General features: G+C 35.5%; 3 protein-coding genes across 5 annotated transcripts; 2 read left to right on the top strand and 1 right to left on the bottom strand.

The window, feature by feature from the left end:
* Window positions 1–512: 512 nt before the first annotated feature.
* LOC106662400 (endoplasmic reticulum mannosyl-oligosaccharide 1,2-alpha-mannosidase) lies at window positions 513–25,937 on the bottom strand. Of its 3 annotated transcripts, none has more exons than XM_014386473.2 (10): window positions 25,892–25,937; window positions 8,534–8,734; window positions 5,524–5,866; window positions 3,953–4,101; window positions 3,688–3,879; window positions 1,577–1,764; window positions 1,382–1,508; window positions 1,163–1,327; window positions 946–1,086; window positions 513–868 (listed from the first exon to the last, which is right to left on the bottom strand). In XM_014386473.2, the coding sequence occupies exons 1-10, from the start codon at window positions 25,907–25,909 to the stop codon at window positions 650–652; spliced, it is 1,743 nt and encodes a 580-aa protein (XP_014241959.1). In that variant the 5' UTR covers window positions 25,910–25,937; the 3' UTR covers window positions 513–649. The 3 variants fall into 3 exon arrangements, with proteins under 3 accessions (XP_014241959.1, XP_014241957.1, XP_014241958.1); XM_014386471.2 differs by lacking the exon at window positions 25,892–25,937 and adding an exon at window positions 8,803–9,241; XM_014386472.2 differs by lacking the exon at window positions 25,892–25,937 and adding an exon at window positions 8,803–9,241 and having other exon boundaries at window positions 5,524–5,863.
* Window positions 10,419–20,484, top strand: LOC112127318 (intraflagellar transport protein 56-like). Its single transcript, XM_024228045.1, has 11 exons — window positions 10,419–10,522; window positions 17,626–17,748; window positions 17,811–18,005; window positions 18,068–18,276; window positions 18,344–18,536; window positions 18,719–18,871; window positions 18,929–19,039; window positions 19,095–19,292; window positions 19,347–19,455; window positions 19,513–19,753; window positions 20,350–20,484. The coding sequence occupies exons 1-11, from the start codon at window positions 10,520–10,522 to the stop codon at window positions 20,459–20,461; spliced, it is 1,647 nt and encodes a 548-aa protein (XP_024083813.1). The 5' UTR covers window positions 10,419–10,519; the 3' UTR covers window positions 20,462–20,484.
* LOC106662392 (peregrin) lies at window positions 12,582–16,127 on the top strand. The gene has a single exon (XM_024228041.1). It carries the CDS (start codon window positions 12,930–12,932, stop codon window positions 16,110–16,112), a length of 3,183 nt encoding a protein of 1,060 aa, XP_024083809.1. The 5' UTR covers window positions 12,582–12,929; the 3' UTR covers window positions 16,113–16,127.

The following is a 25,937-nucleotide window of genomic DNA, read 5'->3' as shown; positions in this document are numbered from 1 at the left end:
ACCTACATCACACCAGACCGCATCTCACGATTTCTGAATAATTAATTTTTATTAATCTAATTATATTAGATTATTGTTGTTAGACAATTTGGGAAACAATATTTTCACCAGAATACTACTATAAAATTTAAAAAACAAAAAACACTAAAGGTGATAAAATTTTTGCAAAAAATATAAATAAATAAAATAAAGGAAAATTTTTATTGAGTTATTTAAAATATTGTAAAAATGAATCAGTAACATATAAGAGGCTGATGCTGCTATTCTCATAATTAGCTCTAACATAAATTTCAAATAGGAAAAACATTATTTTAATTATTTCAAACTTTTAAAGTTGATTTATATTATACCTTAGTGTGTAATTTGTTACACAATTGCCAAAAAAAATTGTTTCATATTGACACTGAGTACATTAAAATAAAGATAGCACCCTCTATAAAAATTAAAAAAATGAACAAGTAAAACACAATAAAAGTCTAATAAATAAATAAATTGTATTAACATTTCAAAAAAAATCAATATAATTGTTTAAACTAGAAATTTCAAAGACAAAAAATTAACAACAGATCAATAAATTGTAATTGGACGTTATATAAACTTTGGTGTTGGAATTTTTATTAAAAAATATAAACTGATATCCCATATATTTCTAGCTGTCGTATATCGGCAGGGGATGCCCTTCGGAATTAACAACAAACTTGTCAATATCTAGTAATCGCCTGTTGTCGGAGAAAAGCAAGAATAAGTACTTTAAAGTCTCACTAAGAAAAAAAGACTCCATCATGTCCTTTGGTCTTGTTTCATTCACATCGTTCACGTTACCGATTGATGTGTATCCCCCTTCAACCTTTGTATATTTTTCAAAAGACTAGAAAAAATAAAAATAAAATAAATTATTAATGATCTAAAAAAAAAATATATATATATAAAAAAAAATCAACTGACCTGAAATATTTTCCAACCCCAATCTTGGAATGTTTTATTGCCAGTGACTTGATACATGTACCACAGGCTCTCGATAAATTCAGGCCTCAGCAGGTTGTGAGCATCGCTCGATTTTACAAACATATCATGCTTACTTTCCTCCTAAATATTTTTTTATTTTTATTAATCAACGATGTAAAAATTTAATAAATGAAATAAATAAATAAAAGAGACAAACTTGTAGGATAAAAAATGTAATCTCTGGAGCTAGGAATGTTGGTCGGTCAGCGTATGTCCTATAACAAGTGTACAACAACTCTTGTGCAAGCTGTAAATGTGCTTCTGGTAGGCCATGGTGGTAACCCAGAGCCAAAGTACCAGGCAAATAGCAGACTAGATGGTCCTAAAAAAAATTATTTTAAAACAACAGTCAATCCAATTCAAAAATTTTTTTTACCATTTTTGGTACAAACTCTCTAGAGCCTGCTTTCAACTCTCCGATGAAGAGTAAATTGCTCTTCGGTGTTCTTCTCACTAAAAGTTTGTTAATTCCATTAATGGCCTGGATGTAATCATTCCTTAAGCTGAAAATCGAGTAATTTATTATTCATTCTAGCACTGTGTCTTCATAATATTATTTTTAATTAATTACTAATCAATAGTTTTCCCAGTCTGAATCCACTGTTTGACAAGGTACTCATAGTAGGAATCACCTCTCGCGCCTAATTTAATGTCGGCGTAGTTTGGAAACAATCCTGTCCTGGGGTTGATGAAAATAGGAACTAACCCTTCAGTCTTGGGGAGAGTATGAACGTGCATCGAGACACGACTTGCAGCTTTCTGAAAGTGGAAACATCCAATTAAAAATCAACGAATATATCCTGCCAATGAAGTACTATTTTCCATTACAATATTTAGTTATTAAATATTTGGGTTTTCATTGTGTTCTATAAATTAATATGTTCGGGGGTGGGTGGGGTCTCAGGCCAGTGTTAGGACGCACCGTTTTCTATTGGCTATTACTTTCCCCACTTTGAAGCCGTTTTTAGATTCGGTGTGAAACCAGCTTTTCAAATGATATGTGCCATTCTGGTATAGCTCGATTGACATCTAAGACATTTTTTTAAATAAATTTTTTTGTTTTTTAAACGTAAGCTTTGATTATTTTTATATTAAATAAGATTACAGATAGGCAGTTGAATGCTTAAATATTTTGAAATTTTCAGAGTTTTATAAAGAAAACTCTACTTAAGTTTAACAATTGGTTGTTCCCTTCATTTAATTTGTAAGTAAATTTTATTATTATAATGATAAACAATGGTAAATATCAAAATGTATGTCCATTCTTAAGGTTTTTAATGTGTGGTGATTAGTGACCATAAAATGTTAGCCAATATCAGTTGGAACATGTCAAAATTACAAAATTTAAAATTTTGATCATGATTGCACGTTCTACTGAGGTTACAAAAAAAAAAAAAAAAAAACCTACAACTTGTCAAATTTCACAAAAACTTCTTCAACTAATATGCTTTATGTTGATATATCCAAGTTTTTAAATAACGTTCTAGTAGAGTTGAAAAATAACAATTGAATGTTCGAAAACGTGAGCTAAGGTAAATTTGAAGGGGGGGGGTAGAAATAAATCAATTAGAACTCGCTTTGTAAAATGCTGGATGGGATCGAAGTTTAAACAATAATCATCACAGAATGTATCAGGAAGGGTGTGTTACTGAAAAGTGGTTTTGTTTGCACAAGCGTGCACAGATGTCATTTTTATTTAAGCAGTTTAAGTAAGCGTTTTTATATGGTAAGGTAGTGAAAAGTTGAAAAAACCAAAATTGACGAATATCTTCAAAATAGATAACTTTCTGAAAATTTTCTCCTGGGCATTTTTTCCTCCAAACAAAGAGTAGAATCGATTCCCTGAGTTTCGTCAGAAGGAACTGGGACACCCGGTATTACCTATGGATGGGAAAACCCTAACCTTCCCATCCATAAAGTCCTTCATCCTCTTGCTGGCCATTTTCCTACTCCCCTACCATCAATGTTTGGGGGACAAAAAGATCAAATCTTTTATGAAAATTGAAGCAAAAGATGCTGTGGATGAGGAAAGTGAGATGTTTCTACTGCCTAGATTGTAGCTGTAGTTTTTGAAGGAAAAAAGTTGCATAACCTAGACAACGGTGGTGGTTCTTGTAAGAGACTCTTCCAGAAATGCTGATTTAGAATTTTTTTGCAATTTTGCATGTTTTATAATTAATATTAAGTTCACTAATTTCGTGGTCCACTTGACCAATTAATATATTACAATTAATTAAGGTTTTTAGTTGAGATAAAAAAGTCAATGGCACGAGCGGGATTCGAACCCACGCTCTTCGGCTTGATACGCCGCTGCTCTACCACTTGAGCTATCGTGACCTCGATCCACTCAGACACCAACTTCCCATCACAACCGCACCTTTTGAATTTTCCCTCCTTTTTGCCATTTTTCAATCATTTATATTAAGACCATTTATGAAAGAAAAAAAAATGCTGCCCCAGAGAGTCCAAAGTGTTTAGGCTCCCACATTCAACATGTTTGTTCGAATTTAGAGAATTACCTAGATTGTATATCTAAAAATTAATACACCTGATATACATTGTACTTACAGCTACAACATTAAATAGCTGAGATTTATGAAGAGACAGTAAAAAAAATTTGAGAAAATTTCTAAGAGAGTTAAGAAGTGGACAAATTACATCTTTTGTAAAATATCAAATAACCTCAAATTTATCATCGTTTGTGGCCCGACTCAGATCCCTGAATTCCAGCTGGAGAGTGGTAACTTCTGATGTCGAGCTGTCCGGCCCCCAGCGCGGCGAATGTGCATTGTGGGAGGCCAGGTTGACATCTGAGAACGGAATGGGCGACGGCGACTTTGTGAAACAGGGAAGAAGCCTCTCACCTAAGTCTTTCTAAATAAAACAAATTAGACATAAAATCTCGAAAAAATGTATAAACTCAAATCGATGGAACTCTGAAATTTACCGCCTTGATTAAGTAAAGATTGTCTCCTGTCAAGTGATATGCACTCAGAAGTCCTCCAAGCACTCTTATCGTCACCTCGAACAGGTTGACATCATTGAATTCATTCATATTCATATCATTCTCAACCCAATTACGTGCTTCAGCCAATTCTGAAAAATAGAATGGTATTGTATAAATTATTAATCAACCAGACACTAAAAAACTCATATTAAATGTTAATCACAAATTAATATAAGCACTTATTTTTTCAAGTTAGTTCAGGTTTGATGGTTTTTTTTTTTTTTGGCTTCGCCTGCCGGCATTACATAATTTATATCAACAAACATGTCACCGATGAAAAGTTGTAAATATTTTTAAATCAAAGGAAATTTAATTGCAGAAACACTTACAAGGAAGAATTATTCTTGATAAAATAACCAAGCTTTTGGTAAAGTGTGTTGATTTTTTTTGTTTTTTTGTTATTTCATTCATGTGTTTTTGACTGTGACTGAATCTGTTATTAGCCCCGATTGCCAAGCATGTATGCAGCATTGGCACAATCAAGGCCTCATTGGAGCAAAGCCCTAAGCCATTGAGCATACTTTACATAATCTTTACTGACAGGCCCACCAATTATTGATTTTACAAAATGATTCATCAAATTGGTAATTACTTTTGTTAGGAGCGGCTGGTGTGGTTGCTGTGGGCATGCAGAGAAGAGGAGACGGGGGGGGGGCTCCCTGAGCATGTTTAGCTCCGGTGATCTGGGAGATTTTTCACGGATATTTCATTATCTATATTTTTATCTGCATCTTTGTTATTTATGACTTTGTAACAGTTTTAAGCAATTAATGTAAGTTTTTATATGGAAGGTAAGACCGTTTGTCATTCTGACCAGACCATAACGGCTGGGCCTGGAGTTCCTGGGCGTCAATTTTCATCTCCCTCTAGGAGGCTAATATCTAACCAGTAAAGTAAAAAAATAAAATGAAATAAAAAATACATAAATATTTTTACATACATATATTTTTTTTAATTTGTAAGAAACATTCTTTTCGATTAAATACGGCACTACATTTGTTCTTTTTTTCAAAGTGAAGTGTTTAATTCAATATTTTTTCTGATTGTCGTTTAATTAAAAAAATCAAATAAATCCCTAACAATGATAAAGAAGTTTGAACAATCAAAAATAAAATTGTTTGGAGAGTAAATTCCATTTTAATTTTTTTTTTTTTTTTTTTAATATGTACGTAGCTTAATCATCTCCAATTTCAAGGAGCTTTGCAAACCTGCCAACTGTTGAACTGTTCATTTCCCCACTCTCAGAACATAAAATGAGGCTAAAATAGCGTCAAATACAAAGACAATGTAAGGCGAAAGGAGAATCGATGTGCAAATTAAAATAATAATAATGAAGTGCTTTATCTTATTGTTAATACATTCTTGCAAATAAATCTAGGCCGAATAAAATCCCAAGCTATATTGCTATATATATGCTATATACTATATTACAATTTCCACTTCTTTTTATTCGATGATAATAAAACAATTGCAATACTTAAGTGATTGAAAATCTTTCAATTGAAACTTACCTTCTTTTAGATTCATTAAATACATGGTGTCGAGCGAGTCGACGATGCTCAAGCCAAGTTTAAACCAGTCATGTGGTTTGTGTGATATGGGCTTTAAATGATCGTGCCCCCACGCGTACTTCTTGTACCCATTCCACGCATGGAGAAATGCGTCTATCACAGCCTTTTGCCTTTTGTTTGTCTCACTAGATATGTTGAAAGACCGCTCGGTCTTGAGAGTCGGAACTGGAGGGATGATCTCATCATTCATCTTATTTTCTTTCGATTTATCATCGTTGACAATATCTACTTGGTCCACCACGGGCGCCTCAACTTCCACTGGTGCTGGTTCAGGATGTGGCTGCTGAAATTAATTAATGAAAGTTGACTAGGTTTAACCTATCTCTTTAAGTGTAAAAACACTGCCAAATTAATTAAATTAAAATCCATATTTTTGAGTAATCATAATTGACCATATTAATTATTCCAATTGCTTATTCTTTTTATCTAAGATTATTGGTTGAAATGAAATTGGAATATTTAATTTAATGTAAATGTACTGTGTTGTTAAATAAAATTTAAATAAATTTGATTATTAATTAAGGTTTTTAGTTGAGATGAAAAAAAGTTAATGGCACGAGAGGGATTCGAACCCACGACCTTCGGCTAGATACGCCGCTTCTCTACCACCTGAGGTCACGATAGCTCAAAAAACAACCTTAATTAATTGTCATGTATTGATTGGTCAAGCGGACCACGAAAATAGTGAATTAATAAATTTGATTGTTTTTTCAACTAACAATACAAATAATTTTAATATTTTTAAAATTTGTGAAATACGACTAATCGTCATCGAGTGTTGTGTAACTTTAATGAAGGGTTAAGAGTCAAGATAAAACGTCTTAATGAACAGTTTCTTCATGACCTTGCAGTTCACACACTGCTCTTTTTGTTTGACTTGAATTAAAGTCTGTCAGAGATAATTTTCATTTACAGGAATCTACTTTATCATAATTTGAATTAAAAAAAAAAAAAAAAAAAAAAAAAAAAAAAAAAATTGAACCAATATATTTATCTATAGTTAAACAAAACTATTTTTGAGTCTTGCATGTGAAATCATTTAATTAATTAATTAAACATAGTACAATAAAAAATATTCAACGGATGAAAATAAGAAATTTTATAGATTTGATTAAAAGTATATTATTTTGATGGTGAAATTCAAAATTGGAATTTTATAATTATAGTTTGAAAATTGTTCTCTTCCCAAAACTGGCGATTATGAATATTTCAAAAGATGACAATTTTATCTTGTTTATTTGGTGTTAATTTGTTGTTTCAAGTGTGACAAAAGTAAAGGCTACATTTCTGCATAATTACTTTATTGACAGTTCATACTCACAAAAAACATGTCTTCCAAGCAAGTGTTTAATAAAATTTGTAATAGCTGGAGATGTAAATATAAATGAATAGTAATAATTAATTATAAAACTATACAAAGTGTGAATCTGGTTTAATAAAAGCAAAAACTTTTTATGAGAACAAAATTAGACCGTAAAATCTAAAATTTCCCTCGGCATATCTAAAGGCTAAAATTAAGTATTATTTAAGATAAACACGGTAAGAAAAAAAATGGCTCGTCCTACCATATTAGCCACAGAATGTAAATATATAAGTTCTGACTTATATTTCCAACACGTAAAATTCTAAATAAGTGAGAGGATGAAATTGACCAGGGCTCCAAAGGGCCACCCTCCCTGCCAAAACCGACCAGATGGCAGAAGAAACCCGGCCGTTTAATGAATAATTTTAAACTCTTTCTTGTATTTGTAATGAGGGTCTTAACAGAACTGTGAATAAAAATTCATCGAGATAATATGGAAAAGTAAACATCCCATAGAGCCCCAGAACTTACTCTACATAGCTCTAGGAATAGAAATAATAAATGTGTTGTTCAATATTTTTAAAAAGATAATTCCTACTCACACCAAGTTGTTTTCAACGATCCAAATTCTGAGCCTACAGCTCATCATCAGGCTGAAGCAGTTCTACAAATATGTCTCTCGAATTGGATTGCAAGACTGCATAGCTCTACGAAAACCACCAAGCAGACCCAACAGCCCCCCAGACACCCGCCCAAAACCCTCCTCTCAAAACTACGGCCTAATTGTTCTTATCATGTATATGCAATTTGGTTGTAGACGGATAAACTTACCACATGGTCAATAGCAATGACTATGGATTTCTCCAACAAATAGAAAAACAAATCAAAATCACCACTACATCAATATACTATCCTTTTTAAAAAAAGATAGTTCCTACTAATAGTAAGTTGTTTTACAACTATCCGGATTTCAAGCCTTTAGCTCATCATCAGGTTTTAGAAATCCTTCAACCTGATGATGAGCTAAGGGCTTGAAATCTGGATCGTTGGAAAACAACTTACTGTGAGTATGAACTATTTTAAAAAAAAAAGGATTGAACACCGCACTCATTCCATCATTCATCATTTCTATCAATAAACTATTGTGCACCTATATTTTAAATCAAACTCACAATCATTTCCTGATTATGTGGTGATAACTGAAATGTTTTTGAATGTCTTTTATCAAATACATACTCCTAAACCACCATTCTCTCTGACTAGCACATTGTGAATAAGACGTGTTCCAGGTCATTCAGAGCATGGCATCTACTTTGTTATTACTGCCTAATTTTGTAAATACTCGCAGATATGATTTGTTCTGAGCCTATTATTAAAGCATCTTTCTTTGACATACCACAAACGCGGAACCAAGGATTTCAATTAATATTAGGGTTTAAGAAGGTAAAAATTTTTTGTTTTCATTACACCATTTTTTTCCACCATGACATAACGATGCTTTGCGTACTGAACTGGATGGATGGAACCGCCGAAAACTCGGTTCTTTCTCCATCAACCATCTAAACTTTTTTGTACATCTCTAAGAGATTTTTTCACATAAGAAAGCTTCCAGCTTTTATTACTTTAGTAACTTTATGAATGGCTTACCAATCTTTGAAATCTGGGAGGAACGTCGTCTGAGCCACGGTCAAATAAGTGTTCGTACTTGTGCAGTCTGGCCCCAGCAGCGGCGGCGGATTGTCCGTCGTCGCTCCATGTCACGACACAGATGTACACCACGGTAAGAAGTAAGACGAACAACGTAGCTCTGAGGATGTTGCGTTGCAGCTTCGACAATCTGTTCCATACCTGGAAGAACAGGAACCCGTTAAAATCAAAAAGTCTGGGTTTTGATCTCTCGAAGTTTGATCTCTTACCCTCGTCCACCTCCTCCTGGAGGAGATAAAGCTCTGTTCGTTATTTAACGCTAACAAAACATGCCCGTCTTTCATATTGAATAAAACATGTAAATAATTTATGCCTATTTTACAATCCCTATGATCATATACATTCTAATCGTCTGTATTGGAATATTCTAGTAGCGAAGAGTGTAGGTGAGTACTCCTCGTCGTTCACGTTTATGAAGAGCAGGATCATATTTCAGACGAATAGGACCCGCGACGGACGGCCGTCTCCGATCGTGTTAAAATTCGGCGGAAATACCAACGGCCTTCACCCTCGAATCAGGGCTCATTTTTTGAAAAGAGCATGAAAATTGAGAAACTTATTCACGAACGACAACACGAATACGGTGAATACGCGTTCGACAACTGTCGGCTGACGAAGTCGAATCGAACCTGCTGGCTGCTACTGGCCCAGGCTGCAGTGTAACCTCGTCAGTTAAATCGAACGAGGCAGTCGTCTTGTGCCGCCAAATTCAAATAAACCGGCACCCAAAATTGTTGTGCTCATCCAATTAAAACAAAATAACTAACATTGTACACAACAAAAATTATATAAAAAATATACTAAAATCTACATTCTTTGGCAGTTAACCCTTTACACATACAATATAGCTATTAAATAGTAGTAGTATTTAGAAGTCATAATTGACCTATTAATTATTTTATTTCTAGGCCAATTAAAAAAAAATTAATTAAGTAAAATTAATACATCTCAGAATCTAACTTGGCAAAGAGAAAAAATATGTATTTTGATAACAAAAATATATAAAAGAGGTATATGATACAATTAAAGAAATGAATCATTTTAATTAATTATTATTTTTATTTTTTTTTTTTAAAGCACAAGTAGGGTTTTAAGCCCCATTACACATATTTATATTAGCAATAAATTAAGTTTATAAACATAGTAAAATAATAATAACAGTAAGGTCTTGGTTGAGATGAAAAAGGTAGTGTCACAAGCTGGATTTGAGAGAAGAACTTCGGCTCAATATGCTACTTTTCTAACTACTTGAGCTATTGTGACTTCATGAAGCTCAAGTGGTTAGCGCAGCTCATATTGAGCCAAAGTTCGAGTGCTCGAATCCTGATCGTGACACTTTTCCATCTCAACCAAGATCTTAGATAAGAAGTTTTGGCTTTTGCGGATCTGCTAATTTCAGAACTTTTTACATTTGTTATTCGTTTGTTTTGTTATAAACTGTATATTCGGCCTATTCTAAATGAATAGATCAAATAATATATATCATTTGAACATCACACTCCATCATTCATCATTGAATGAGCTATTCCCCCAAATTTTTACATCTACATCTACAGTGAAAAATGTTTTTCTTTCCAATCGTTAAAAGCCTGTATAATATAAGGATAATATTGATCAAAAGATTATTAAGGAACTTCTGTCAGATGCATTCCCATTGTCAGTGTTTGGTATAGAGCAATCATCTTGCAGATTTCAACACAATATGATGGATGCTGCGTATATATTGTTCATTATTTTAATTTCAAGGAAAAACCAAAATCTGATTCTTTTAGAAAATTGTTTAGTTGATATTTCTACAAATAAGCAGATATGCTTTTGAGTGAGAATTGACCATATGGAATAAACAAATATATCAGCTGTACATCAAATACACAAAGGCTTAGAAAAAAATATATATATTACAAAGTATCTGCTGGCTCTAAAGCAATGGTAAGCATATTTTGCCTCAACATATATTTTTATGCCTTGGCATATACACAATTTCTCTGTATACTTCAATGTTTGTGGTCATAATGTTAACAATTGTTCAATTTTTCATAATTTGTTTATAAAAATTTCTTTATTGTTTGTACACCTTATTAATTTCTAACTTGCACGTGAAAAATATCTCCCCAGTAACGTCTGCCAATCTCATTTAAAAACTATAAATTTGATGTATATTTTGGTGCTAAAAATTTAGAATCGTCCAGGATGAGAATAATGTCACCACTGATGACTAATATTCTGCATTGGTTCTCAGTGCCAAAGAAAACTGTAATAAATCTTTTCATGTCAGTTCCAATTGTCTTTTTGTTCTTTAATGATTTAAGGATCTTGGATCTCACTTTCTGTATAAATTTAGAATACTTTCAAAATCCAGAAAATCTTTTATGTTATTAGTCGAAAAAAATTGTAATCGCAATGTTCTATTTATGAGATTAAAAAAAAATATTAGTTAAAAGATCAGCTCTAGTATACTCAGTGTCAGCAAAAAGAATACGCCTTTCTCAAACATAAATTACATATCAATTTTAGTAAATTTGTTCCAGAAGGTTGGCATATTTCTACAAGATATTGCCATATGATGTATTGCATTATTAAATATTTTGTTGTTACAATAACACAAAGAACTATTTTCAGCTTGAGAAAATCTTAAGTTAGTTCTAGCATGTCTCTAATGAACATTAAGCCTACCACCCTCCTTGCATCTTTTCCCGATGACACAGCTGTACTATCCTGATGATGCCTCTGATCCTACAGTTGCTTTGGAAGATCTTTAGAGTTATGTATAGCAGCTTAGTGTAGACAATGGAAAATGAAGTTAAATAAAAGCAAGACCGTCTGTCATTTTACACTCTGAAGCAAATCTCCTTTAGCAAGTGTTCATATCCCCAAATCTGACTTTGATCATTACCTTGGGTTACACTTAGACTCAGGCTTAACCTGGAATCAGCATTCGAAAAGAACTAAACAAGATGTATGGTCTTCTCTTCAAACTTTTAAGACAACAATGTTGAAAAACAAACAGTATAAGAAACACTACTACAATGATCTTAAAATCCTATTCCAAAATTAATTGCCCAGAAATTTACCAAGTTTCAGTATAATCTTTTCCATCGCCCCAACAGTTTTGCCCAAGCATTGCCCATCAGAGCCCATCCCTACAATCCCATACGGTGTCTTAAGGGCAAATGGCCCTATGACCTTTCTGAGGATTAAGCAGTGAAGATTATTTTATGAAGTGGGAGAATAATATTATTTGCTCTCCTCAGTGTAAATATGTATGTAAATGATGATAATGGATATATGAAAGTGGGTGTTTTTGTTCCCCAAGTGCTGCAGCCTTCTGGCTTATTGTATTTCCTAGTTCATTACATCAGTACAATCAACTCGATCTTTCTCCTGAGAAATGTGTGGTGATTAGTGACCGTTTGTCGATAATGAATAAGAAATTGTGAGATGTGGTCTGGTGTGATGTAGGCTTCAGAAAAGCATTTTCTTTATCGTGCCAATGTTTCGATCTTTATTGAGAACATCTTCAGGGCTCAAAGTGTTTGTCTTCTGTGTAATTGTGCCATTCTTGTGTGTCGTGTTGAGAGTGCCCTCTTTCTTCAGATGCCAGTGCCCATTAAACAGTCCTATTAGTTTTCTGAGTTAAGCCCTCTAACAGTGAGTTGTGTATAAATGTATCATCAAATTACACATTTTATCAGAAATTGTAGATTGTAATTAAAAGAAGAAATTGTACAATTGAGGAGGTCAACAAAATTGTATTTGAAATTTTTAGAGAGATCTGCACTCTACTCTACCAAGAGCCTTATTTGTCCACCGCTGTTCTTGATTTTTGAAGACTCCTGTCAAATCTGCATAACATGTTAGATCATACCTCATTAACTGTTGAGGAGCTACAGTTTTTAAAACAAAAAACGAAACAATAACATTTTTTTATTTTAACAAATCCTAAATATATTATTTTTTAAAATTATGGAACGGGCTCTTGACATGATTTGTGCGAAATAGAATTTTTAGATTTTAAAAAAGCACTTCTTTAAATTGCGATTTAATGGATTTTTTTAAGCTGTGACTTTTTAACGATGAATCTTTATTGAGATTCTGGACGATTTAGCATTTGACATTTGACTTATCCAAGAGTGCTGATTTGCGTCATGCCAAAAGTAAACTTGCACCGGTTGGTTTGCCGCCTTTGGACGCCTCGGGTCTGGTCCGTTTGATAACACGTAAACGAAGGTTAAATCTCTCTTGAAGCAGTTCCGCGGATGTAAACAACACAGTTTTTTGAAGTTCTTCGGTTGCAAAGCGGCATAGTTTTAAGTCGTTTGCGATTGGGATTTCGGGGATGTCTCTCGATTTTGACGTCCTCGAGTACTGCAGGAAGCTGCGTACGACCAAACAGCCGCCGTACACTTGCCCGGTGGCCGAATGCGCCAAAAGTTACAAGAGCATCTGCGGCTTCCAGTACCATTTGGTCAACTTTGACCACAACAGTCTCAAGAGCGGCGATGGGCAGGGTTCGCCGGCCAAACCTCTTCCCGGCCACACGCCCGGCCGCAAGGCCAAAAAGCGGAAGCGATGGACGAAAGCTCCCGAAACGCCAAAAACGCCGAAACTCCTTCCGCCGGCTCCCAGGGAGAAGATGTCGTATTCGGAATCGCAGAGGTTCGTCGAGTTCGAGATCGACGATGAAGTGTTCCGAGTAGCGATGGACGCGCCCATCCCCATCATCAGCAAGCACAACTACGAGGTGAAGTACGGTACGATCGGCAATTATAACTTAGACTTGTCCAAGAGCAAAGATTCCGTTTTGAAACTCCCCGAGCCCAAATTCAGCATAATCGACGATTACGGGGAACTCGAGCCGTTCGAGAAGCCATCCGGTTACATCAGATTCATCGAAAGGAGTGCGGAAGACCTCGACGAAGAAGTCGAGTACGACATGGACGAGGAAGATTCAGTCTGGCTCGATATCATCAACGATCGGAGAGAAGAAAGCGGTTTTCCTCCTGTTTCAGTCGAAGCTTTTGAACTTTTGATGGATCGTTTGGAAAAAGAGTCATATTTTCAGATGAAAACGAGTAATAAGCCTGATGAAGTCGGAACGATGATAGACGACGATGCCGTCTGTTGTATATGCATGGATGGCGAGTGTCAAAATTCAAATGTCATATTGTTCTGTGATATGTGCAACTTGGCTGTTCACCAGGACTGCTATGGCGTACCGTACATCCCAGAGGGCCAGTGGTTATGTAGAAGATGTCTCCAGAGCCCGTCGAGGGCTGTCGACTGTGTCCTTTGCCCCAACAACGGTGGTGCTTTCAAACAGACCGATCGAGGTCATTGGGCCCACGTCGTCTGTGCCTTATGGATCCCAGAAGTCAGATTCGCCAATACTGTATTTCTCGAGCCGATCGACAGTATTGAAACGATCCCGCCTGCTAGGTGGAAACTGACTTGTTACCTCTGTAAACAAAGAGGAGTCGGTGCGTGTATTCAATGCCACAGGACAAACTGCTACTTAGCTTTTCATGTCACTTGTGCCCAACAATCAGGCCTTTATATGAAAATAGACGCTGTAAAGGATTCTATAACTGGAAATGAACAGGTCCAAAATATAGCCTACTGCACCACCCATACACCGCCAGATGCTGAAAAACCAAAGATTCCAGTGGCCACTTCTCCAAAAGTAAAGAAAACCACTACTGCACCTGTGATATCCATTCCGACAATTCCCCCAGAAAGAATACAAGAAATTGGGACTCTAATAAACGTTCCAAAGAAGAATCAATTCATACAAAGGCTAATAGCATATTGGACTTTAAAAAGACAGCTCCGAAACGGTGTCCCACTGCTTAGAAGACTCCAGACAACACACATGTCTAAAAAAGGTGACGCTCAAGCTGCAGCAAAAGGATCAAATGATGTCGAAGAACTCAGAAAACAGCTTAAATACTGGCAGCGCTTGAGACAAGACCTCGAAAGAGCTCGCCTTCTTTGTGAACTAGTTCGCAAAAGGGAAAAACTCAAAAAAGAACTAGTAAAAGTTAAATCACTTTGTCTAGAAATGGAACTGTGCCCGTTGATGAGTTTTTTGAGGAGACTTCTTGACATGATACGGGCTAGAGACACAGGAGAAATATTCATAGAGCCAGTTGATCAAACTGAAGTTCCAGACTACAGCGACGTCGTTAAAAACCCCATGGATTTGTCAACTATGAGAAATAAGATTGAAGCCTTCGAGTACAGCAGCCTTCAAGAATTCCAAGCCGATTTTCACCTCATGATCAACAACTGTCTTGCCTACAATTCCAAAGATACCATATTTTACAGAGCAGCGCTTAAAATGCTCGACCAAGGGGGTGCACTTTTAAAACAAGCACAGCAAGACTTAGACCTCCTTGGTTTGAACACAGGTTGCCTTTCGCCTTCATACTCTGATGTCCTCCAGGATGACAATTCTTCAAAAGACTGTGATTTTGAAAACAAGAAGAACGACTCTTTACATACATCAGACATCGACACTAAACTGGTGAATCTGACTAAAGAGCAGAATACCATGGCGAAGAAAGATTTGTTGAAAAAATTAAATGATCTCTTGGAACTAACAAAAAATATAAAGCCTGGCCAAGCGAGAAAAAAGAGGATAAAATTAATTAAAACTCTGCTAGCAAAGGTGAAAAGAACTAAAAAACCAAATGAAGGAAAGGATAAAGAAAAAAAGGGAAAAGAGGATTTATTCACGCCTGAAATTACTACACATTTAGAAAGGAGGAGCAGGAGAAAAGAAATCTCACCTGTTAAGGATGAAAATCAGAGTGAAAGTACTGTATCTTCATCTTCCTCCCCCACAGGAATTAATCGTAGAACAGCTGTGTTGTTCACAAGAAAAGCAGCAGCGGCGAGTAAAGTCAATCCTGATCCACCTTCAAGAAGACGCGGCCGGCCCAGTAAAAATGTAGAAACGCCGAAGTCAGACAGTTTTAGCACGTATCGCAGTTCGGAATTGAATGTGAAATCAGACGAAGAATCACGGTCTGAAGGGTCAAGCTGTTCTGAATGCGATTCGACTGCAAGCAGGTCTGGTTCATCGTCAGATTCGGATTCAGAGTGGAGTGATAGTGTGGCAAGCTCACCAGAGAACACTTCCATGGAAGCTCTCGATCAGCTACAGCTCGTCTGGGCAAAATGCCGAGGCTATCCTTGGTACCCAGCGCTCATCATCAATCCGAAAATGCCTAAAGGCTATGTGCACAACGGGGTCCCGATTCCCTCTCCACCCGCAGATGTAATTGCATTAGCCAATAACTACACGGAACCAGTTTATCTCGTTTTGTTCTTCGACGCGAAGAGGACTTGGCAGTGGCTTCCGAGGAACAAATTAGAACCTTTAGGCATCACTCAAGAATTGGACCACATCAAGCTGACAGAATCAAGAAAACCTGCTGATAGAAAAGCTGTCCGGAAGGCTTACCAAGAGGCTATGTTGCATCGCACTCAAATTGACAAACCTTCTAATGAAAAATAAATATTTGTAAACTTCTTTCTTTTCTTATTAGGTTTAAATTTTTTTATATTACAATTTGCACATTAAATTGTACTACACTGTGTTTATTATTTATTTAATTTTGTCTTTAATAAAATCTGGACTTTGTACAGAAATCTTCATAGCTTTGTAATAACAACTATTTTCCTACTTGCATTGTAAATTTTATCTAGATCTTAGAAAAAATAAGTGTCATAACTCATTTAATTCCAATAAAGTAATATTTTTAAAACTTTTTATACCTTATTTATGTTACCTGAACCTGTGTAAGTGTAATAAATTAAAACACTATTTTTTGTGGTATGCTTGACCAATTAATATAATTTAATTAATTAAGGTTTTAAGTTGAGATAAAAAAAGTCAGTGTTACGAGCGGGATTCAAACCCACGACCTTTGGCTTGATATGCTGCTACTCTACCACCTGAGCTATCGTGACTTTGATCCCCTCGGGCACCAACTTCCAACTTGAAAAATGGCAAAAAGGAAGGAAAATTCAAAAGGTGCGATTGAGATGGGAAGTTGGTACCCGAGGGGATCGAAGTAACGATAGCTCAGGTGGTAGAGTAGCGGAGTATCAGGCCAAAGGTCGTGGGTTTGAATCCCGCTCGTGACACTGACTTTTTTTATCTCAACTTAAAACCTTAATTAATTAAATGATATTAATTGGTCAAGTGGACCACGAAAAATAGTGAATTTGATGAATTAAAATGAAGTATACTTCACTAAAGCTCTCCGTGTCCATTTCACTTGTCGCCGAGAATCAAATAGATTACACAACATTTCAAAAATGGAAAAAACTGGGGAAAATTTAAAAAAAGGTGGGGTTGAGATGGGAAGTTAGTGTATGAGAGGATCGAGGTCACGACAGCTCAAGTGGTAGAGCAGCGGCGTATTTAGTCGTAGGTCGTGGGTTCGAAACCCGCTCGTGACACTGACTTTTTTATCTCACTTAAAACCTTAATTAATTAAATTAATTAAAACATTAGTTCAAAAAATTTGAGCAATTCAAAATATTAGATTTTATGGAGACATTGAAATTCTCTGGATTTAAGGCACAGCTCATGGCTTTTTAATTGAGAATAATATATAAAAAAGGATTTGACTCCTCATCCAGGATACTCAACGGGGAGTTGGAAATTAAGCCGTCTTAAATGACAGGAATTACTTTAATTTTTATGAACCGATGTTTATTCAACTGGTTTGAAATCTTACAATGTACATAATTGGAGTGCCATTTCTTCGGCGGGATAATAACACTGTAGTTGGGTCATTGATGTTTTTCCTCCACTCATTTTTTTTCTGCCTTAACTTGCTGGCATATTTTGCATATAATGGGGTGAAAGAACAAAATGATTTAGAAACAATCATACTATAAATGGGGTGACTTCATTAAGAACAACAGTAGGAAAGAATGAAACATTTTACTGCGCATTATCTTTTGAATACTTCTCGCATGTGCAAAATAGTAATAATGATTAAAATTATTTTTTAAAGATTCTTTCTAGGCTAAAAGGAGGGACCTTTTTAACAGAGGGTTCTGGTGCCAACAGAACAATTCCGACCCTCGATCAATTCTTGGTGAGTAGGGACTACATGGGAGCGATCACATTTTTGGAGGTATGTGTTTTGAAAAGAATGTCTAGAAAGAAATAAACAATTATTAATTATTCGACGTGTAGTTTGAGCAAAGTACAGGCAGATCGACTGACATGACCGACCGATGGCTTGGCTACTGTGCGTTTCACCTTGGTGACTATAAAAGAGCAATGCAAATATATGAAGCGATGTCCCAGCTTCCGAATCCGCCTAACGACACACTTGTGAATCTCGCTTGCTGCTATTTTTTCCTCGGGCTGTACCAGCAGGCTGACACAGTAATTAAACCTCCTGAGTAAAATTTAAACAAATGTAATATTAAAAAAAAAAAAAAATGTAGCTTTTAGAAAAGGTACCAGACTGTCCGTTAAAGGTAAGACTACAGTTTCATCTCTGCCACAAACTAGGCAATGAAGTACGACTCATTGAAAACCATAAAAAACTTGAAAACACCATTGAAGACAGTCTTTCACTTGCTGCACTTCATTACCTTCGTTCACACCATAAAGAAGCTATAGATATCTATAAGAAAATTCTTCTGGACAAAAGGTTTGATTAGTGTTTAAATCACGCATTATTATTACATGATTATAAAAATTGAATTTAATCTGGTTAGGGAACTTTTAGCATTAAATGTCTATGCTGCGCTTTGCTATTACAAGCTGGATTATTATGACGTCTCTCAAGAATTATTAGGAACATATTTGCAAAAATATCCAGATTCTGCTATTGCTTTGAATTTAAAAGCTTGCAATTATTTCAAATTGGAAAATGGAAAAGCTGCTGAAAACGAGATTAAAACTCTACTGGTAACTATAATATCTTTTAATTATTATAAATCAATAACTATTGTTTTTTATTTTTTCATAAAAATAGTGAATTTATAAATAATATAAATAAATATACTTTACATTATTAATATAATATTAAAAACTTAAATAAAATACTCTTAAGTTTGGAACAGATTCATTTATGTATTTTATCAATTTAGGACTTGAACACATCTTTTGCATTTGGGCACGACTTGATTAGGCACAATTTGGTAGTTTTTCGAGGTGGTGTCGGAGCATTGCAGGTACTTCCACCACTTGTTGACATCATACCAGAAGCAAGGCTCAATCTTGTCATATACTACTTCAAACAGGTGAAAATCTTTTTAGTTCTTTAATTCTATAAGCTGTTTAAACAATGCGCATTTTAGGGAGAGTTTATCGATGCATACGACTTGGTTAAAAATTTAGAGCCTTCTGAGCCCCATGAGTACATTCTAAAAGGGATTGTCAATGTTGCAGTCGGGCAGGAAACTAATTCAGTATGTAAAAATATCAATAACAAGAAGAGCGAACTGTTTGATTTATTGATTTTAGAGAGAACATCTAAAAGTGGCCGAACAGTATTTCCTTTTGGTAGGCAACAGCGAAACAGAATGCGACACCATACCTGGAAGACAGTGCATGGCATCGTTGTACTTCTTGCAAAAACAATTTGAAGATGTTAATGTTTACTTGACATCAATCAGAAGCTATTTTTTGAACGATGACAATTTCAATTTTAATTATGCCCAGGTAAATTTTAAGTTTGAACAATGATTTTTTAGATTTTTCTGTTGATAATTTTAGGCAAAATCAGCTCTTGAAAATTATAAAGAAGCTGAAGAGATCTTTTTGTTGATTCAAAATGAAAAAATTGTAAATGATTACATTTACATTACACATTTAGCCAGGGCTTGTAAGTTCCAGGATATCATAATCCATTTCCTATTATACATTTATTTCGCATGTGCAGATATAATGAACGGTAAACCCCAGCAGGCCTGGGAACTTTACTTAAAAATGGATTCGTCACCGGATTCATTCAACTTGCTCTTGCTTATTGCAAACGATTGTTACCGAATGGGTCATTTTTATCATTCTGCCAAAGCATTTGACCTTCTTGAAAGACTCGATCCAAATCCTGAATACTGGGAGGGGAAAAGAGGAGCGTGTGTTGGTGCATTTCAAATGATCATAGCCAATAAAAGTTCAAGGCAAGTTATCAAAAATATGTAAGAACAGCAAGGTTAGGCAGACTAGGATTTAACATCCTAAGGATAATACATACCTATAATTCAATTAATTAAGATTTTAAGTTGAGATAAAAAAGTCGGTGTCACAAGCGGGATTCGAACCCACGACCTTTGGCTTGATACGCCACTGCTCTACCATTTGAGCTATCGTGACTTCGATCCACTCGGGCACTACCTTCCCATCTCAACCCCACCTTTTGAATTTTCCCTCCTTTTTTCCTTCTCCCCCCCCCCGAGTGGATTGATGCCACAATAGCTCAAGTGGTAGAGTAGCGGTGTATCAAGCCAAAGGTCGTGAGTTCGAATCCCGCTTGTGACACTGACTTTTTTATCTCAATTTAAAACCTTAATTGATTGAGTGATATTAATTGGTCAAGCGGACCACGAAAAATAGTGAACATTACTATAATATTCTTATACTTAACTTTTTATTCTATTTATAAATTTCTGATGTATATTATACAAATATTTAATTTTTTAATTTAATTTACATAATTATTCCTAAAATATTTGTTTGTAGAAACTGTTTTTTTTTATTAATTGCAAATTTATTTTAGTGATTTACTACCTAACATTATACAGCTGTTGAAGGGGTCCACCAATCCTCAAGTTGAATCCATAACTAAGATAATGAAGCGGTGGGCAAAGGAACAAAAAATTAACATCTAATAAAATTACAGATGTATAAACTATCATTTTTTATTGTCTCATCTGTGTGTAATTAGGATTTTGCCCATTCTATTCATTTTAATATAGCATCTCACAATTTTCTCCCACAAATAAAACCAGTGAGAAATAGCAGAGCAGGATGATCATATGTTGGAGCTACTATTATTATTTATTGTAAAAAGTGAACACACACAAAGTGATAATTATATATAAATATAAATGGATATTATTTAAATTCCTTAAATTCAGTTCAAATAGACAAAAAGTTTAATTAACTGAGTAATAACAGAAGTGATATTAATCACATTTTCATTTCTATTCGCTGTAGTCTTTTTATTATTACTGTTATTGTCTTAGCCATTTTACTATTGATTGATAGATTTATATAAGCTCAACCCCAACACAGTCCTGTCCTGGTGGGAATGCAAGACAAAGGAAAAGGTCAGGCATAGTTAGAAAACATTTAGTGAGTCATACACAGAGGAAAAACAGAAAGTGAATTCAACGAAAGCTAATATTATTTTGCTTGTTTAAAAACAATATTTAAATAAAACTATTTGTTTCTTTAAATCGTGGACTTTCGTATCAAGAAAAACCCCACAACCATGGACATAACCTCTGTCTAATCCACCCCACCACAGAGGTTAGTTCTAGTGGCTGTCAACAGCTTGGTCATTCATGTAGTTTTTAAACCTGTACACATGTTACATAGAAGTCACGCTCACACTCTCACTCATTCTTAAATACATTCTTTCTTTTACACACTACTAATCTGAGGGTTGATACCTCAGTATTCAACCATCGCCCCTTTCACACTACTAAATACATTCACTCTCAATGTATACAAAAGGGATGTCTATCAGAACAATATAAAATGAAAAGCTCTGTTTTGTCTACAAATTGGAACAGGAGCACAAAACTTGTTGCCATGCTCAAGCTCAGTTCTAATATCGGGTGGCATTCCTAAATTCAGTACAGGGATGACACTCAGGAAGGAATGACACCCTTAAATTAAGTAGAGACATTGCACAACCTTTATACATGGCGGAAGTATATGCATGCTTTGGCCCAAAAGTAAGTGTTCATGTGATCACTAATCTGGTGGAACAAAGCTCAACAAAAAGTAGCTACCCAAACATTAGGCAGCATACAAAGACTAAAAGCAAACCTATCACAGGGGCAATGAGAACAACCCCTACAAATGCATTAGAAACTCTGCTAAACCTACCTCCATTGGAAATATTCATACAAGGAGAGGCTAGGAAAAGTTCACTTAGGCTCCAGAAACAATTAAATTGGAAAGGAACTAAACAATTCGGGCATACAACCGTATCAACAAAATCAGACACCCATTATTAGAAATGGGAACTGATTTTATGATCCCAGAAACATTCTTCACAACTTCCTATAAAGTCTCAATGGACTACAAAGGAGAGGAAGAATACAGGAGAGCATCAGATACAACAATATGATATACAGATGGCCCCAAAACAAACGAAGGAACTGGATCGGGTATATTTGTACAAGCCCAAAACATGAGCAATCAAACTCATTAGGGAAGCACACTTCGGTCTTTCAAGCAGAAATACATGCCCTGGAAAATCTTAAAAGAGGTTACACTGGCAAAAAATCCTCATAAGATCTGATAACCAAGCAGCCATTAAAGCATTAACATGTAAAAGAATCACATCAAAATTAGTCAGTGAATGTATCCAAAATCTCCAAAACCTGGGGAAACACAACGATCTGATGATATCTTGGGTGCCAGAGGAATTTTGGGTAACGAGAAAGCAGACAGTCTGGCCAGAGGAGGATCTGCAAGACCATACCTAAACAAAAGGAGAAGTGGATAAACTCTAGCAGTGCTAGACATAGTAAACTTATGGTGAAACAACCCTCACCAAGACTGGCAAAAACATTGCTGCAATTGGAGAGGGCAAAACGCAGAGGAGTGGTAGGACTACTAACTGGTCCCTGCCACTGGCATCTGAGAAAACATGTACACAACATGGGTATATACAACGATGATCCCATTTACAGATTATGTAATGTGGAGGAAGAAACAGCCACTCATATCATCTTCGACTGCGAAGCAACAGCTCAATGGATATTTAACCTAACGTATGGAAAAAACTTAGGGAATCAAATTGCAGCAGCGGCATTCAATGACCTGATACTTCTAAGAGTATCCTTTTTTACCATACCATACCATATCAAGTGTTCATGTGTCAACCTCGCATGACCTATTCTTAAATGGGTGTAGTTGAAGACGGTTCACATCCTCTCAGGGCAAGCCATCACCTTGCTCTTGATATATAAGACCTCTGTCGATCCGATCTCTGTCTACAGTTACTTCTCATAGTCCACCAGTAATCCAAAATTTTGTGATTTTCAATAAATTACTGACAAGCCTAACATATCTACCACCTCGGGTGAAACCTCGGTCTTATCCATCCATGGTTCAGGGGTTTCTCTTCAGGGGTTATCAACAGCTAGGTTATTCCCTCCTCATACCATTCACTTTGTTAGGGTAGTGGAATATTTAGTATTACTTTATCACCCTTTACACTTATTGGGGATAGAAGGGTGGTGAATAATGACCATTGGCCCTCTCATACTGCACATTCACGCAAATAAATACATTCACTTTCAACACACACTAGAAACACAAAACTATCATTATTGTAAATAATAAAACACCCTGTTTCGTCCATGAATCGCAACAGGGGATTAATATTTTTAATATTTGATTATTATTTCGTTTTTGCTAATTCCTATTTCAGATTATATTTAATTATCTGTTATTCTAACCACATCCAAAGTAATGGCCAGTAATTCTTCGTTTTTGATAGGCTATTACAAATTTCATATTGAGTAAATATTTGCATAAAGAAATAAATCCTGAATAAAAATATTGAGTGTAATTTTTACTTTTTGCCATACAAACAAATGGACGCATATTTAAGAAAGACGAATTGCTTACGATTTTTGTGCAATTCTGAATTTTTAAGTAGTTCCCAATTTTATGTCGGGATAATAAAAAAGAAAACGTGAATGAATAGGGTCTCAAGAGGATCAATGAAAAGAGACTCGAAATCGCGCAATTACCTTGAGTAGACAGACGTACCAATGGTAAGAACGATTAATCTGCCTCTATTGTTTGTTACCCTCTTTAAAAAGAAGAGGGTAGAAAATGAATTATATTTTGCTAGGAGAAAATAATCGAAGAAATGTTTTGCACAACACTCAAGCCGAGAAATAACTGCCAGATAAGATTTTATCCTGCACCAAAACCTCAAAAGGAGCCGAATGTGATTAGACAAAATTTTTGTATATTTACTATTAAAATAACTTAATAAGGTTGTACAAAAACCAAATGATAAAAGAGCAGTCATGTAAATTTTCGTTACAGATCAATTCTTTTTAAAACGAGAAGGATAAAATACACACGCCATGTTTAAAATAAAAATAACAAAATGGAAAAAAGCTGTATTAATATGTACATAATTTTTGTATATTAACAATAAAAATGGTGAAGTTAAAGAGTGAGATTCGTGTAATTCAAGTCAACAACGTGAAATTCAGGAAGGAGTGGTTAATATTGACCGTTCGCCCTCTCATACTGCACATTCACTCAAATAAATACATTCACTTTCAATGAAGTATTGACTTGGGTACTAATGACCCAAGAGTGTGTCAAAAGACATAAAAATACGTCGCCACGTTCTTGAACAACCGTACTACTAGTACCACACACTTTGAAGCAAGCAATTAGTTCATGAGTTACACTCTCGGGGTTGTTAGGTCTTGGAACCAAATACTTAGAAACCAAGGGAAGGTACACCAGTATCCAGGCTGAAGTATACGCAATTAAGCGATGTATTCAGTTCAATCTGAACCTAGGGTACAAAAACAAGAACATAGCTGTCATGTCCGATAGCCAGGCAGCCATCAAAACACAAAGCTCAAACGTCATTAGCTCGGAGCTGGTGCTGAACTGCAAAACTAAATATTATCAATTCGATGTGCAAAATAAAGTTAATCTCTGCCAGGTCCAAGGATATGTAGGAGTAAATGGAAAGCACAGAGAGTCCGTGCAAGGAAAGAGGTTGCTAAACCGCTGACAAGTCCTGAACTCTCCCATAGATGAAATTCTACCATTGAAACCGGGCCTGCGAATCAAATGAATCTGACATCAAATATCTTGAGGAACTAAGACTCACCGGTGTGCTGTAGGTACAGAACGGGGGATACAATAGCTCAACAGTACAAAGACGTAGTATATCACTCACCCCGAATATCTGCTGTTTCTCTGTTTCTCGCTCTATCTCTCTCTCTCTCTCTCTCTCTTGCTTTCTCTCTATCTCTCTCTTTCTTATTATCTCTCTTTCTGTCTCGCACACTCTCTTTCTCTCTCTCTTTTGCTCCCTCTCTCTCTCTCTATCTCTCTTTTGCTCTCTCTCTCTCTTTCTCTTTATTGCTCTCTCTCTCTCTCTTTCTTTCTCTCTTTCTTTCTCTCCTCTCTCTCTCTCTTTCTTTATCTCTCTCTCTATCTCATTCTTTCTTTCTTTCTTTCTCTATCTCTATGTCTATCTATTTATATCTCTCTTTCTCTCTCTCCCCTATATCTCTCTTTCTTTTTCTCTATATATATTTCTCTCTTTCTCTTTAGATGTAAGAGTGGTCCACGAGACCAAATCTTGAGAAATTATGTAAATGAAGCGATATCAATCAGTCAATCAATCCTCTTTCTTTTTATTTTTCAACCCAATTTCTGCTTCACTCTTTGTATGTCTGGCTGTTTGTCTCTCTCTCTCTCTCTCTCACACACTCTCTCTCTCACACTCTCTCACTCTCTCTCTGTCTCTCTCTCTCTCTCATTCCTCTTTATTTTTTTCTTTGTTTCTTTCTCTATCTCTATGTCTATCTATTTATATCTCTCTTTCTTTTTCTCTATATATATTTCTCGATGTCTATCTATACCTTACTATCCGTCTTTCCATCATTGTCTCAAATCTCGCTCCTCTTTCTTTCCAACATGCACAAACTAACAAATATACACTCCTAAATATTCGACGGGACAAGGAATATGACATATTATAATAAAGCGGACAGAAGAAACTTTACGAGTATGGCACTAGTCAAGTCGCCGCCACGGCGATCGTCAATCAGCGTGGACTAGCGGACCCCGAGTCGAATGCACAAAGCGCAAAAAGATCGAATTCTTTCCTATTGGGAGTTGACCTTTCAAAAATAAGGTGAAGGCTACGTCTCTTAGCAATGTTGTGTTTATAAATCTGTCTAAATTTGTTTATAAATATTATACGATAATATTTGGAGCATCTTAAATTTTATCTAATAATATTTACATAGATAATAAAACAATCCTGTGTTTCCCAAATAATTGGAAAAGAAGACACAGATACTCACTGCCATGCTCCGGCACATCGGGTGTCATTTCTACACGCTGTTTACA

This window comes from Cimex lectularius, unplaced genomic scaffold (assembly GCF_000648675.2).
Source record: "Cimex lectularius strain Harlan isolate CLEC.00 unplaced genomic scaffold, Clec_2.1 scaffold44, whole genome shotgun sequence".
Classification (NCBI taxonomy): domain Eukaryota; kingdom Metazoa; phylum Arthropoda; class Insecta; order Hemiptera; family Cimicidae; genus Cimex; species Cimex lectularius.
The sequence above is the reverse complement of the archived record's forward strand: the minus strand, read 5'-3'. Positions and strand labels throughout refer to the sequence as shown.

Coding starts and splice junctions, on each gene's coding strand:
- LOC106662400 (XM_014386471.2), bottom strand. CDS start 8,877: ATGAAAGACGGGCATGTTTTGTTAGCGTTAAATAACGAACAGAGCTTT. Junction 3,880..3,952: donor ATCTTTACTTAATCAAGGCG/GTAAATTTCAGA, acceptor TGTTTTATTTAG/AAAGACTTAGGTGAGAGGCT. Junction 869..945: donor GGGGTTGGAAAATATTTCAG/GTCAGTTGATTT, acceptor TATTTTTTCTAG/TCTTTTGAAAAATATACAAA.
- LOC112127318 (XM_024228045.1), top strand. Junction 18,277..18,343: donor AAAATTCTTCTGGACAAAAG/GTTTGATTAGTG, acceptor TAATCTGGTTAG/GGAACTTTTAGCATTAAATG. Junction 19,754..20,349: donor ATAGCCAATAAAAGTTCAAG/GCAAGTTATCAA, acceptor AATTTATTTTAG/TGATTTACTACCTAACATTA.
- LOC106662392 (XM_024228041.1), top strand. CDS start 12,930: ATGTCTCTCGATTTTGACGTCCTCGAGTACTGCAGGAAGCTGCGTACG.